Here is a 13,431-nt window from a genome sequence, read left to right on the forward strand (position 1 = left end):
TAACCCAGCATGATTCCATTGAGCCAATTGACACCAGCAGAGAAGCTTGTAGCCCCACTGACTTCCAGGGAATTACAGCTGATTGACACGGGGATAAGATAGTGGAGAATCAGGCCCACAGTGTGTAACACGAGCAGAAATTCCCTGATCTGCCCTCTCCCAGCTTGGTTTGATACCAGCTGAGAAACATCAGGTGGGGTAGACTGATTGTTTGCTTGGAAGCTACAGAGACGGACGCAGCTGCGGGTGGCCATAGTTTGGGCAATCCTTGAAAAGCAGCGGCTGGAGCTGTTCCGATGGCACGGCCGGGGTACATTCTTGCAAGAACCCTTGAGCAAATGATACAGGAAACCTGTTTAAAGTTTCTGCAGGGCTAGGAGAAGTGGAACTCATTCGGGCCGAAATTCATCCTTGTGCAGAGAGACCAGGCCTCTCCTACACCCTGCTGTGAGGGCGATAAATGGTGTATGAGCCGCGTGCTGGCTCCTCTGCACAGGGGTGAATTAATTCCTCCCCACCACCAGTGAGATAAACAGGAAAAAGAGAAGTTGGAAGGTGAGACACTGCCACGTGGAGTCAGCAAGATGAGCCAGCAGCTCCGTGCCAAGGACAGGGAGCGGCTGGAGAGCTGGCACGGGTAGATGCAGCTTGCGGAGCAGGTATAAATCCCCTAATTCAAGTCAGAGCAGCGAGGCCATTTCTGGAAGCCAGTGAGGGAGACGACTGAGCACCACAGCACCAGCATTGGTTACAACTCTGATCACACAGATTTAAAATAAACAACAGGAAATGCTTCTTCACACAATGCGCAGTTGACCTGCAGAACTCCTTGCCAGAGGATTTCGTGATGGCTAAAAGTATAACTGAGTTCAAAAAAAGAACTAGATAAGTTCCTGGTGGATAGGTCCATCAATGGCTATTAGCCAAGATGGTCAGGGCTGCAACCCCATGCTCTTAGTGTTCCTAAGCCTCTGACTGCCAGGGGATGGATCACTTGGTAATTGTCCTGTTCTGCTCATTCCCTTTGAATCACCTGGCACTGGCCACTGTCACTATCCGAATCTGGGATGTATGGTCCATTGGTCTGACCCAGTATGGTTCTCATGCTCAGCTCTGCCCTCCACCCCGGCTAGAAATGGTGTCAGCAGGGCTCATACCATGGTGTAGCAGCTCAGGTAGTAGATTAGAATTCAGGAGAGCTGGGCTGTAATCCCTGTTCTTTCACTGACCTGCAGTGTGACCTTGGGCCAAGTCACTTTCAGCTGTGTGCCTCAGTTTCCCCTCCCACCCTATATCTCTTTAGGCTGGAAGCTCTTTATGGCTTGAGCTGTCTGTGCAGTGCCCAGCCCAACAGGGGCTTGCTTTCAGCCATGGCTTGTGGGTGCTATAGTGCTATAGGATAATAAATCCTACACGAGACCACATCCTGACAGCAGTTACACCCAGGCCATCCCACTGAAGTCACAGGTGCTGCACTTGGTTGTGCCAGGGTCTTCAGGCAGATACAGCTCAACTACAGGGAACAGCTCCATCTGCACTAGAGGACTTCCTTACCGCTCCCCTTGCAGGCCCAGGTAGGCCTTAGCAAATATTACACTGCTCTGAGTCATTCACTCTTCTGAGACTCATGTGCAGCAGGTAAGTAGTGTAATGAACTGGGCCATGTGCAACCACTGCCTTCTGCTGCTTAGAAGCACTATTACTCATCTGTGTGTCAGCAGCCTTACACTGCCTATAGCTGAGGGGGAGTCCCCTGCAGCTAACATAACAGAGGCCTGGGCTTTTGGAGCTGGAGGGTCTGGATTCTTGCTCTGCTGATGCCCTGAATTTCCAAGTGCTCTCAATGTGCAGCATGGAGACTAAGGTCCAGATCCACAGAGGCATTTAGATTCCCAACTCCCATTGCAATAAATGGGAGTTAGGAGCCTACATACTTTTGTGGATTGAAATTCATGGGAGTTAGGAGCCCAAATACCTGTGTGGATTCAAGTTCATGGGAGTTAGGAGCCTACATACTTTTGTGGATTGAAATTCATGGGAGTTAGGAGCCTACATACTTTTGTGGATTGAAATTCATGGGAGTTAGGAGCCCAAATACCTGTGTGGATTCAAGTTCATGGGAGATAGGAGCCTAGATATCTTAGGGATTGAAATTCATGGGAGTTAGGAGCCGAAATACCTTTGTGGATTGAAATGCATGGGAGTTAGGAGCCCAATACCTGTGTGGATCCAAGTTCATGGGAGATAGGAGCCTAGATATCTTAGGGATTAAAATTCATGGGAGTTAGGAGCCGAAATACCTTTGTGGATTGAAATTCATGGGAGTTAGGAGCCCAAATACCTGTGTGGATTCAAGTTCATGGGAGATAGGAGCCTAGATATCTTAGGGATTGAAATTCATGGGAGTTAGGAGCCGAAATACCTTTGTGGATTGAAATGCATGGGAGTTAGGAGCCCAAATACCTGTGTGGATCCAAGTTCATGGGAGATAGGAGCCTAGATATCTTAGGGATTAAAATTCATGGGAGTTAGGAGCCGAAATACCTTTGTGGATTGAAATTCATGGGAGTTAGGAGCCCAAATACCTGTGTGGATCCAAGTTCAGGGGAGATAGGAGCCTAGATATCTTAGGGATTGAAATTCATGGGAGTTAGGAGCCGAAATGCTTCCGTGGATTCAAGTTCATGGGAGTTAGGAGCCCAAATACCTGTGTGGATTCAAGTTCATGGGAGTTAGGAGCCTAGCTATCGTTATGGATTGTAATTCATGGCAGTTTGACGCCTAAACCCCTTTCAGGATCTGGGCCCCAGGGGCTATGGGCTTGTTTACCGTATTGCCACACAGAGGCACCCCCCCGTTCAGCAGCTTAGCAAAGGGTCCCCCCCACAGCGTCTCGGCGGCGGCCAAGGGAAAACTCGGAGGAAAGAGACGGTCGGGAGGGGAAGAAAGAGGAAAAGAAGCCGAAGGAGAGAAGGGAAGGGAAGGGAAGGGGGCGGGGGCCGAAGGAAGGAGAGGAAAGCGCCAGCCCAAAGCCCGAGGGCTGCGCCGGGCAAGTCCGGACCCGCCCTTCGCCCAACCAGGCGAGAGGGGCCGGGCCAGGGGGCGGCCAAGGGCGAGGCTCGGAGGGGCCCCAGAGTCTGTTCCTCGCAGCGCTCCGCGGTCCTCTCCCTCTGCTGCAGCCATGGTGAGTGTGGGGCGGGTCCCCCCCCGGGGGGCTCGGTTGTGACCCAGCACAGGGACCGCTGGGGAAAAGCAGGGCGGCGTTTGCCGCCCAGGCAGGGGAACCCCCCCCCCTTTGGCACGGGGGGAGCAGCTCCCGGCGGAGTTAGAAACTCTCCCTGGGAAGGGCGGGGGGGGGGCCGGGTCCCAGGGGAGTCAGGGACAGAAGCGCCCCTGGAGTTTTTTAGCATGTCAGTTGCACACAGGACTGGCAAAGGAGGGAGATGGGGGGGGCTGAGCTCAGCCCCCCCCCCCAAGGCCCGTACGGGGTGAAAGGGGAGAGGGTGGGGGCTCAGCCCCCCCAAGGCCCGTACGGGCTGAAAGGGGAGAGGGTGGGGGCTCAGCCCCCCCCCCAAAGGCCCGTACGGGGTGAAAGGGGAGAGGGTGGGGGCTCAGCCCCCCCAAGGCCCATACGGGGTGAAAGGGGAGAGGGTGGGGGCTCAGCCCCCCCCCAAAGGCCCGTACGGGGTGAAAGGGGAGAGGGTGGGGGCTCAGCCCCCCCCAAAGGCCCGTACGGGGTGAAAGGGGAGAGGGTGGGGGCAGGGGTGCTGAGAGCCATTGAACCAAACTGTAAAGCCTGGATAGAATGGAAACCACTTCAAGCCAGAGGGTGCAGCACCCCTAGTCCAGCACCTCGGGGTGGGGCCCCAGCTAACATGATGGATCCGGGCTCCAGACTTCTCGTGGCAGGCCCGGTGGGAGGAGGAGGAGCTGATCCGTGCCCACGCTATGATCTCATTCTCTTCCCCTCCTGCCTCCCTCCCGATCCCTGGACGCACCCCTCTACCCAGCTTCTTCTCTTCCCCTTCTCATCTCTCCAGCCCTTGTTTCTCAGCTGCTCCCGTCCCCATAGCCCTGGGGGCCAGCCCCTGCCCTCCTGACCCAGCTCCCTGTGGCCTGCGGGCAGAGCTGGCCCCACACAGGAGGATATTACGCAGACGGCATTTGGGTTAAAGAAGCTGGGGCCTGCAGGGGTGGGATGTGTTTCTATCCCACATAACCAAAAAAGGGTAAATACAGCAGCAGGGAGGATAGGGCTAGTGCTTCCCCAGGGGGGCAGATCTCCCCCTCCAAACCCCCCAGGCTCCTCCCACACAGCTCAGACACTGCTTAATGCTTTCCTGTCCCTGAGTCACCCAGCTGCCTTTGATTGTCCCGGCTTCCCTGTCACTCCGGATCCCGGCTCTCCCCTTCCCTCCCTCGCCTTCGCACCCTGGCCTCTGGGGACCAGCACAAACCCTGCGCCAGCCAGCGAGGCTGGAGGCAGAACCGGCTCCTGCTCGCCCGCAGAGAGGGGCTGGCCGTGACTGAGTCCTGGGCGAGGCCAGAAGGGGGCAGCCAGCGCGGCTCCCTCCTCTGCCCGAGCACAGGATCGGTGCTGGCGCAGCCCTGCCCCTTCCCGCGGCTGCAGCCTTCTTCGATGGGTGCCAGCCCTGCTCTGGAGGGACCCCAGCCAGGCTCACGAGGGGAGGGGAGGGCAGGAGGCGTCGTCTCCTGGGAGCCCCAGTCCCATTTCCCCGTTGCTGCCACCGTAACCAAAGTCCGACTGGAACTGGTGCCTTAGAATAGCAGCTGGGGCCTCTTTCCCCTCTGATGCCCCTGAGCCAGCCAGCCGGCCCCCTGCCCGGGGCTTGATTGGAAGTGAGGCCCCCTGGACACGAACCCACATATCCCTTTCCCCTTGCCCTCCTGAGCCAGCTATTCCTCCCTGAGCTAGGGCTGGCTTAGAACCAGCGCTCCTCCCTGGGAAAGGCCCCATATCCCATTCCCCAGCCCAGGCCTCTGCTCTGGGGCCAGGCTAGAATCAGCATCTCTTCCAGAGGAAAGGCAGCACATACCCTTCGCTGGTCCCCTGAACCAGCCGTGCTGCCCGCTGCCCTGGGATGAGGCCCCATCACCCACTCACCACCTTCCCCCCACACAAGCGAGCCAGGCCTGCATTTCACCCTCTTCCTGTCGTGTCTCACATGTATCCTCTGTCCGCAGTGTTTGGAGCAGGGAGGAGATCTCTGAAGGATCCCAGCCTATTCCCATTTCTTTCTCCCCTCAGAATTTCTCCCATGGCAAACAAGGGTTGAGGGGGGGAGAATGCATTTTTCTCTCCCCAACTCTCCCCCTGCTTGGTAGCCGAAGCCAACTAATATTAATGAGGACAGTGGAAAAAAACCACAGTCTACCCTGAAGAATCTCTCTTGCACAATCTCAACGCAGACACACCCGGCTCCTCCTGCCCTGCAAGGCAACACGGCAGTTCACAGTTGTACTGTGGCTTGGAGAAGCCTGGCTCGCTGGGCCTGTACCTAGACCCCACCCATGATTCGACCCCATCCCTGCGCTGGGCTCTTTCCGCCACGGCCGGGAGGTTCCTGTCCCCAGCAGGGAGGCACTTGCAGCAGTTCACTTGTGTCCAGTGGGCAGTTAGTCGCTGGACTGAGCTGGCAGCTGCATCTCCTCTGTGGTCTGTCTTGCAACATCCGTGCCTAGGAATGAATGCAGTGGAAGGGATTGCACCGTAGGGCTTGGGGAAATAATGCAGCTGTAGCTAACACAGCCTGAGCAGCAGCACTTATTTCTAACCTCAGACCCCACCCTTTCTCTGGGCCCAGGGAATAGAAGCCAGGAGTCCAGATTGCCTAACCCCTAGACCATAGTCCCTGCCCACAGCTTGGGAAAGAAGCTCCCTGGCTCCTGCTTTAACCATTAGACCATGCTACCAGAAGTGGGATCAGAACTCAGGCATCCTGGCTCTGTCCTTGACTAACCCCTGGACTCCTCTCCCCTCCCTTTAAAGGCATTCAAAGCAAGCGCCAGGAGGGGTTTGTGCAGGGTGGGGCAACTAGCCGGTAGTGCTGGGAGTGTGTGGGTGGGGTGGTGTCATCAGTGATGTGGTTTTGTCCCTGCAGTCAAAGGTTCCTGTGTCCCCGACGGAAACGGAGTGCTGCATTGAGTCCCTGCTGGCTGTCTTCCAGCGCTACGCCGGGCGCGAAGGCGACAACTGCACGCTCTCCAAGAAGGAGTTCCTCAATTTCATGAACACCGAGCTGGCTTCCTTCACAAAGGTGAGCTGCACCCTCCTTCAGGACAGCCAGCCTGGGCGGGGCGGGGGATTCCAGCTACTGCCACTGTCAGAACCCAGCAGCTCTGCTGAGTTGCTGGCGGGGACACAGGTGGGTGGGAAAAGTGCTTCCAAAGAGGTTCTTGCCTGCAGACATGGCTTGGAAACCGGCTGTCCTTTGGTGCCTTCCCCAAGTGCAGCTTCCTTTCCCCGGTTACAGCACACGTCTCCAGCTGTCACTTGCCCAGGCAGAGCCCACAGGGGGGCAGAGGAAAGAGCTGTGGCCTTTGGAACTCACTGCCACCAGATCAAGATGCAAAATGCGTCTCTGTCTAGGCTCAGCCTCCCTTTGGCAATTAACCTCCCTGGTACTGACCTGTGCAGGGAACCAGCATCGCTGACTGCAGGGGGTTGTGGAGTTCGCCTCCTCTATTTTGTTGTACGATCTCGATCCACGATTCCATGAAGGGTGCCTAGATATGACCATATGGGTCTCCTCGTAACTGCAAGTAGGGATACTGGTAAAAACCCTCCTTGGCCTTCCGCAGAACCAGAAGGACCCAGGAGTCCTGGACCGGATGATGAAGAAGCTTGACTTGAATTGCGACGGGCAGCTGGACTTCCAGGAGTTCCTGAACCTCATTGGGGGCATTGCACAGGCTTGCCATGTTGCACTCTGTGTGCAGGCCCCCCCTGGCCACCACCAGACCAAGAAACTATGACCCCGCCCAACCCACACCTACAGCCCAGCAAACATTCCCGATGTACCCTGTGCAAGACCAACCGTCAGCTGCAGACCTGCCCCCAGCCTGCGTGTCTTGGGGGGGCTCTCTTTGCTTTTGTATCAGTAAAAGAATGGTATAAAAAATTCCTATTCAGTAATTCTTTTTAATTGCAAAAAGTTGGGGGGCGGTGGGGGAAGGGGGCATAAGGGACCAGTATAGCTCCAGTAGTTTGAGCACCAAACTGGGAGCCAGGATTCCTAGGTCTTATCCTTGCTGTGCCACTGCTCTTTGGGGTGTGATGTTGCCCCTCTCTGCCTCAGTTTCCCCACCTGTAAAGCAGGGGGATAATGCTAATTATCCACTTTTTGTCAAGTGCTGTGAACTCTCTAGATGAATGAGCACCATAAAAATCCAAATTATAAGAATTCTTTTAGGGATTTTATGACCATTGCATCTGACTTCTTTAAAGAAAGGAATACGCAGGTCTGGGGGGAGGGCAATTGTGTAATTTTAAAGGGTGAGATAGATCAGTGCAAAATGCAGCTGCTACAGGGTCAGGAAACTAACATTTAGGGTTGCAAAGAGTTTGGGGACAATTTGCCTACTCATAAGGTTAAATTCTTGAGATTGGATCAGTGAAGCGCTCCCTGGTGGTGCTGTAAATCAGATCAGCAACATTGAGACTTGGGCTGTCTCCAGGCCTGAGCTGGGAGAACAGCTGTTAACAGAGCAGGGACCCTAAAAGGGGAGGAAAAGCTGAAAAGCAAAGGTAAGGCTCTGAACAATACAGGGCCTTCTCAGGCATGGGAAATGCCTGTGATTAGAGAAAGAGTGGAGAGAGAGAGAGTCCCACAACAGCCTGGAGATCCCCCCCCATAGCTGTAAAGTCACAAACTCAAGGCACCTTTCCCTACAGGAGTGAAGTGAATGGTACTGGAGTCATGTGTCCTTGAGCACATAGAAATTGGTTAGGGCATCAGCTGGGATTGTCCCGAGTGAGACTGTCCCCCACTGGTAGAAATGCTCCAGGCTTGACTCTGGAGTGACACCAGCAACCTGACGCTTCTGGTTCAAACAGTCCTGAAGAGAGATTACAACAGCTCAGAAGCTGGAAACTTAACCTGCTCCACACGCATGGGCTGGCCCATTTCACAGCTTGGTTTTGGGAACAAGGCCACGCAGACATAATATATTTTGAGGCCAGATGCGATCACTGTGATCGCCTAGTGTGTGACCACAGGCCAGAGAACTTCCCCCCAAATAATCCATAGGGCAGATCTTTTAGAAAAATGTCCAACCCTGATTTAAAAATGGTCAGTAATAGCGACTCTCCCACGACCCTTGGTAAATTGTTCCACGGGTTAATTACTCAAACTTAATAATTTAAGCCTTTTTTCCAGTCTGAATGTGTCTTGATTCCACTTCCAGCCACTGGATCATGTTAGACCTTTTCTCTCTAGACTGAAGAGCCTGTTATTAAATATTTGCTCCCCCTGAGGGTACCTCTAGATTGTGATCATGGCACTCCTTCACCTCCTCTTTGTTAAACTAAGTAGATTGAGTTCCTTGAGTCTATCACTATAACTAGGACATGCCATATAGTGCTTTGCCCATCCTCTCTCAAGGGCACCAGTGGCTGGGGCAGGGAGCAGCTGCTGTCTCTGAAGAGATGTAAATATTATTTAGCACCAGGCCATGGTTAGCAGCCTCTCAGGGCAGGTTGGGAAGAGGTCACATTAGATTATCATAACACTCCCTTTCTGGCCTTAAAGGGAGTTATTCCAAAATAGCTATTCCTGATACGTTCTGGAACAAGAGCACCCACACCTGGAGTTCGTCAGGAATAATCAGCTTTGAATTCACCCTACCTTATTGTGGATTAATTTTCCAGTATAGACACACCCAAAAATCTATATTAAAAACCAAATGGGAAAGGCACCATTCTGACCATGGGAGCTCCGGCACAGCACAGAGAACCTCACCCAGTGGGTCCAGCTCAGAACTTGTCTGACCTAGAACCTCTCAAGTTTTCCATGCCTCATTCCGCACACATTAAATAAACCCTACTTGGCACTTAACAGATGCTTTCCCCTCTTGGCCTTCAAGCTGCAAGGCCACCATTGAGCCGTATTCCCTACCCCATCCCTCCAGGTCATTAGACCCTGTTCAGGACAAAAACCAAGAGCAACTAGGCAAGGGGCTATTTCTTGTGGGAAAAATCTTCCATATTTCCCAGTGAATCAGGAGTCCTGCTCTCTCTAAAGCAAAGCCTCAATGCTTTATGAGTGTGACTGTCCCTTTAAAGCCTCAAGAGCAGAACTCCTAAAGAGAAGTGCAGCGCCACCAGCTTACATCACTCCACAAAGGGAGCTGGAACAACCAGCTCATTGTAGTCTCTATCGGAACAGCTGCCTTAGTGAAAGGGGGAGGCTGGTTGGTTAATTCACTTTATTAACATGAAAAGGAGACAATGTTGAGAAAACCTGCTAAGGACAAAAAAAGTCAACCAAAGCACTGGGATTCTGAGCCACTTTCCTGCTCCCATCAGGGAAGGCACACACAGCCATGAGCCACCTTGGATCAGGACTCGACTGCCCGTAGGACAAACTCACCTCCAGTGACCCTGATTCTACACAGGGCCATGCTGCTTTTCTTGCTCTTGGGCAGAGGGAATGTTCTCTTCTGATGAGGGCGATGCTGCCTCCAGTTAACGGGGTGTATGCCACATGAACGGCACCTTGTGCCAGGATCCCATGTTATTATTTGTCACGCTCAGGGGAGGGGGCAGGACTTTCACCAGGGCTTGCCAACTGTGGCGTGGGAGGGAAGAGCAGATCTCACAGTTCACAGCACTGGTGCAAAGGATCCAGCGGTTCGATTAGGAGCTGGAATGAAGGAAGGGAGAAGCAGAAGCAAGATGAAGGTTTCAGGGTCACAGGTCTGAAGGTCTAGCCAGAGGGAAGCAGAAGTTCCCGTCTCTCCAGCTTGGGGCAGGACCTTAGCGGAACTGGAGTGGGCTGATTCGCAGCCCAATGACGTCTTTGCCGATCTCTGTCACCTGGAGAATAAAAGGGAGGCGGTTAATGGTTAAGAGCAACACAAGCTTGGGGTTCCTGGCACAGATAGCTTCTACCAGTACACACTGCAGGGACTGACTGCTGGGATGGACCGAGACAGCTTGAGAACCTCATCTCAACCACATACAGCTTTGTGACACCAAGCCTCCTCCTATAGCCCAGAATCCTAGTCCAAATGGCATCAGCGGGACCAGGACCCAGCCCTAAGTGCATTACAAAGAACTGCTAGCACAGTTCTCCTGGCCTGACCCCACACAATGGCTGCATTAGAATAAGAACCTGTGTTTTAAAATGAAGTCTTGAGCAGGAGGCTCAGTCTAGAGCGACCCGCAGGGCTTGAGGAAGGCCAGACCCAGTTGTGCTTTGATTTGTAGGACATGCTGCTGCCACTGCTATTCTGAAAGGTGTCTCAATGAAAAGAAAGACGAACTGCCCAGCTGGGAGTTGAGGCAGGGGCATGCACACCCTGGGCTGCTCCAGTCACTCCGCAGAGACAAACGGGCACTCTCCCACCAGCGGCTCCAGGAACTTGTGTTCACACACTCCTATGGCGCCCCTAGACCAAGCTCAGCCCATCCTTAGTGTCTGTCCCTGATCTGAAGGAGCCACAGACTGCGAATGGCAGGGACACACTGCAGGTCTTTGCCTCATAATCAGGGGAGGCTCACACTTAGCGAGGGGATTTCACAGCAGCACCAGCCACTGTGCAGTCCTCATCCCCAAGCTGTCAGTGCTCCCCAACTTTATACACACCGCACCATTCCAACATGGAGGGGGCCAGCAGCATGGAGTATAAGTAGCAGGGGGATGGCGTTTTTGGGACAGACACCAGGGAAAACACCGGCTCTTAAAGTGCCAGGCAGTCATTACAACCCTTGCAGAGCAAACGGGTGCTGGGTGATAAAGGTGACACCAAGCCCCCACTCAACTCAGATCCACCCGCCCTGGGAAGGATGAAGGGCTGAGTTGAACCTGCTAGGATTAGAACCTGGAGTTCCAGGGACTCTCGATATTTCAACCCTGAGGCCTGGACCACTCAGACGTTCCCTCCTGCTTATGAGCCCACCCTCCTGCCCAGACTCAAGGGAAACATTTACAGAGAGCAACAGGCAGGGAGAATTTGTCAGGAGGAGCCAAGGACCAGAGGTGGGGGAGGAGGAGCTGCCACCACAATCGGTGCCCTTACCGTGGTGACTCGGCAGATCTGTCCCCGGAACTCAGGGCAGTAGCAGGCACCGCTGAGAGGGCACTTCTCCACCGGCTTGCCACGGTAGATAGGCCGGTAGGAGGCGGCGCAGATGTCGAAGGGGTTGTGCATGTCGTAGTTGAGCTGGTAGGTGTCGGTGGGGTTCTTTTCGCAGGCGGACAGGATCTTGCGCGTCTAGGGAGGGAAGAGGAAGCATTAGCGGGGAATGGAGAGCCCACTGCAGAGCATGCAGGGCAGGAGCTGTGGAGCACACCGTAGATGGAACGGCTCCAACCTGACCACATCTCTCTGCTTTACACATCAGGAAACCCCACACAGCCTTTGGGGCAGAGAAACATCCTTCCCTCCCAGCACAGCCTCCCTGCCTGAGACATACATTCCCCCCCTCCCCAGCGGAGACTCCTGCCCCAACCCCAAGCTCATCGCTTCCCACTCCACGGCCTCCCCTGCCCAGCCTGGTCCCATGGGGAGTGAAGGAAGCTCAGCACACCAAGACCCAGTCCCCCCTCGCTGTGCCCTGCACACTTACCTGCTGCGACACTTCAGGCTTGGGGCCCAGCTCCAGGAGCCGGCGAGCGAAGGTGGCAGCTGTCTTGAAGTTTTTGAGCTTAAAGAAGAGATTGAGGGCAGTGCGCAGCACAAGGATCATGTGGACAGGCTGCAGGTTGGAGTGGGTGAAGTAGGCTGCCATCTGCATTGGGAAAAGCCGAGGGGAGAGAACACCGTCACGAGGGGGCTTTGGGGCAAAGATGGAGTTGCATCGTGGGAGGTGACCCCACCCTAGCACAATGCACACTGGCTGCTAGAGGGAGCCGGACAAACCCAGCGGGGTGGAGCTGCAGAGGGACAGGTTGACAATCAGTGCTGTTGATGGTATGGGAGGTGGGTTAGCATAAGGCCTGCTTCACAGATGGGGAAACTGAGGCCCAGTGACTTGCCCAAGGCCACCCGGGGAATCTGCGAGAGGGACTGGGCATTGAATTCAGGATTCCCAGTCTCCTATCACCACTAGCCCATTCCCTCCCAGAGCCAGGAACAGAGCCTAGGAGTCCTGGCCATGATAACTGGAGTGCAGTGCAGCATCTGTACCTCGCAGGTGCGTTTCTGCTGCTCCAGGGTCTCTTTGGGGAGCTTCTTCCTCTCTATCTCCATCGACAGCCCCACGATGTACTCTCGGCAGATGGCAATCAGCTGCTGGGCCTGTGACGCGGAGGGAGAGAGAGAGTCAGGCACCATTTGCCCGCGGCTCCTGAGAGGGAGGGGAATGGGAACCGGGAAGAGGTGCCCCTCACCTCAGCGATCTCCTGCTTGTTATCCACCACCAGCAGCGGCACGCTCAGCAGGATGGAGCGGAACTTCTCCACCGCCTCCTCGAACTTGCCAGCCGTGGTGAGCTGGTAGCAGACTTGCAGGCGCTGGATCAGGTCGTTGAGCTTCAGGCCGACGACCGGGAGGGCATTCTTCAACCCGGCATCCTTCCTGGAGACGTGGGAAGAGGTGGGAAGCTTCAGTGAGAAACTGAGAACCAGGAGGCCAGCCGGGCCACGGGGGGGGGGGGGGGGGGTGGGCGGACAAGGTTACCCTGATGGGCCATCTGCACTACAACCAGTCAGTGACACATTGGCCTGGCTGAACTAGATCCACACTGCAGCTCCTTGACCATCACAGCTGCTTGGCAACCACAGAGGGGTCTCCAAACCTCCCCTGCTGCCTGACTGGTGCATGCTGGGAAAATCTGGGTCGCTATCCCATAATGCCTCAGCTACCCCTGCAGAGGACGTACTTCCAGATCTAGCTCGGCTGGAAGAAACCAGCAGCAGGTGGCAGGGGAGCACTAACCCCACCTGCCTCACCCTGTTTAAACTCTAACAAGGGGAGCTGGGTGACAAAGTCCTTCCCGTCATCGGAAGACTGCCCCGGGACGGAATTCTCCCTAGAACTTGTGCTATCAACAGAGAGGTCGGTCCACATCCACTCAAGATACATTGATTAACACTGAGCTGTTTAAAAAACGATTCAAAATTTGCTTGTTTATGTCAGGGGAACGGGAAGGCGATACCAGGCAGGAAGTGGGCGGGGCCTGTTTTGTGTTTGCACATGACTCGCCCATTGGGAGTGCTAATCTGCAGGTAACTAGAACCACCACCC

The 13,431-nt window shown here is 54.7% G+C and overlaps 2 protein-coding genes across 3 annotated transcripts in view; one reads left to right on the plus strand and one right to left on the minus strand.

The window, feature by feature from the left end:
* Positions 1-3,020: 3,020 nt before the first annotated feature.
* S100A11 (S100 calcium binding protein A11) lies at positions 3,021-7,150 on the plus strand. 2 transcript variants are annotated; one of them, XM_038382890.2, is made up of 3 exons: positions 3,021-3,184; positions 6,123-6,278; positions 6,823-7,150. In XM_038382890.2, the coding sequence occupies exons 1-3, from the start codon at positions 3,182-3,184 to the stop codon at positions 6,994-6,996; spliced, it is 333 nt and encodes a 110-aa protein (XP_038238818.1). In that variant the 5' UTR covers positions 3,021-3,181; the 3' UTR covers positions 6,997-7,150. The 2 variants fall into 2 exon arrangements, with proteins under 2 accessions (XP_038238818.1, XP_043357981.1); XM_043502046.1 differs by lacking the exon at positions 3,021-3,184 and adding an exon at positions 5,880-5,895 and having other exon boundaries at positions 6,067-6,278.
* Positions 7,151-9,429: 2,279 nt separating this feature from the next.
* The window catches only part of COPA (COPI coat complex subunit alpha), a 32,622-nt gene continuing 28,620 nt past the window's right edge, over positions 9,430-13,431 (minus strand). Inside the window, exons 29-33 of the mRNA XM_038382718.2 lie at positions 12,576-12,762; positions 12,373-12,483; positions 11,813-11,974; positions 11,263-11,457; positions 9,430-10,057 (exon numbers count right to left, since the gene is read on the minus strand). Coding sequence (XP_038238646.1) covers positions 9,998-10,057; positions 11,263-11,457; positions 11,813-11,974; positions 12,373-12,483; positions 12,576-12,762 — 715 coding nt within the window. The 3' untranslated portion in view covers positions 9,430-9,997. The remainder of the gene's footprint in view (positions 10,058-11,262; positions 11,458-11,812; positions 11,975-12,372; positions 12,484-12,575; positions 12,763-13,431) is intronic.

The sequence above is a fragment of the Dermochelys coriacea genome, chromosome 24 (genome assembly GCF_009764565.3).
Source record: "Dermochelys coriacea isolate rDerCor1 chromosome 24, rDerCor1.pri.v4, whole genome shotgun sequence".
In the NCBI taxonomy this organism is placed as follows: Eukaryota; Metazoa; Chordata; order Testudines; family Dermochelyidae; genus Dermochelys; species Dermochelys coriacea.

Coding starts and splice junctions, on each gene's coding strand:
- S100A11 (XM_043502046.1), top strand. Junction 6,279..6,822: donor AGCTGGCTTCCTTCACAAAG/GTGAGCTGCACC, acceptor GGCCTTCCGCAG/AACCAGAAGGACCCAGGAGT.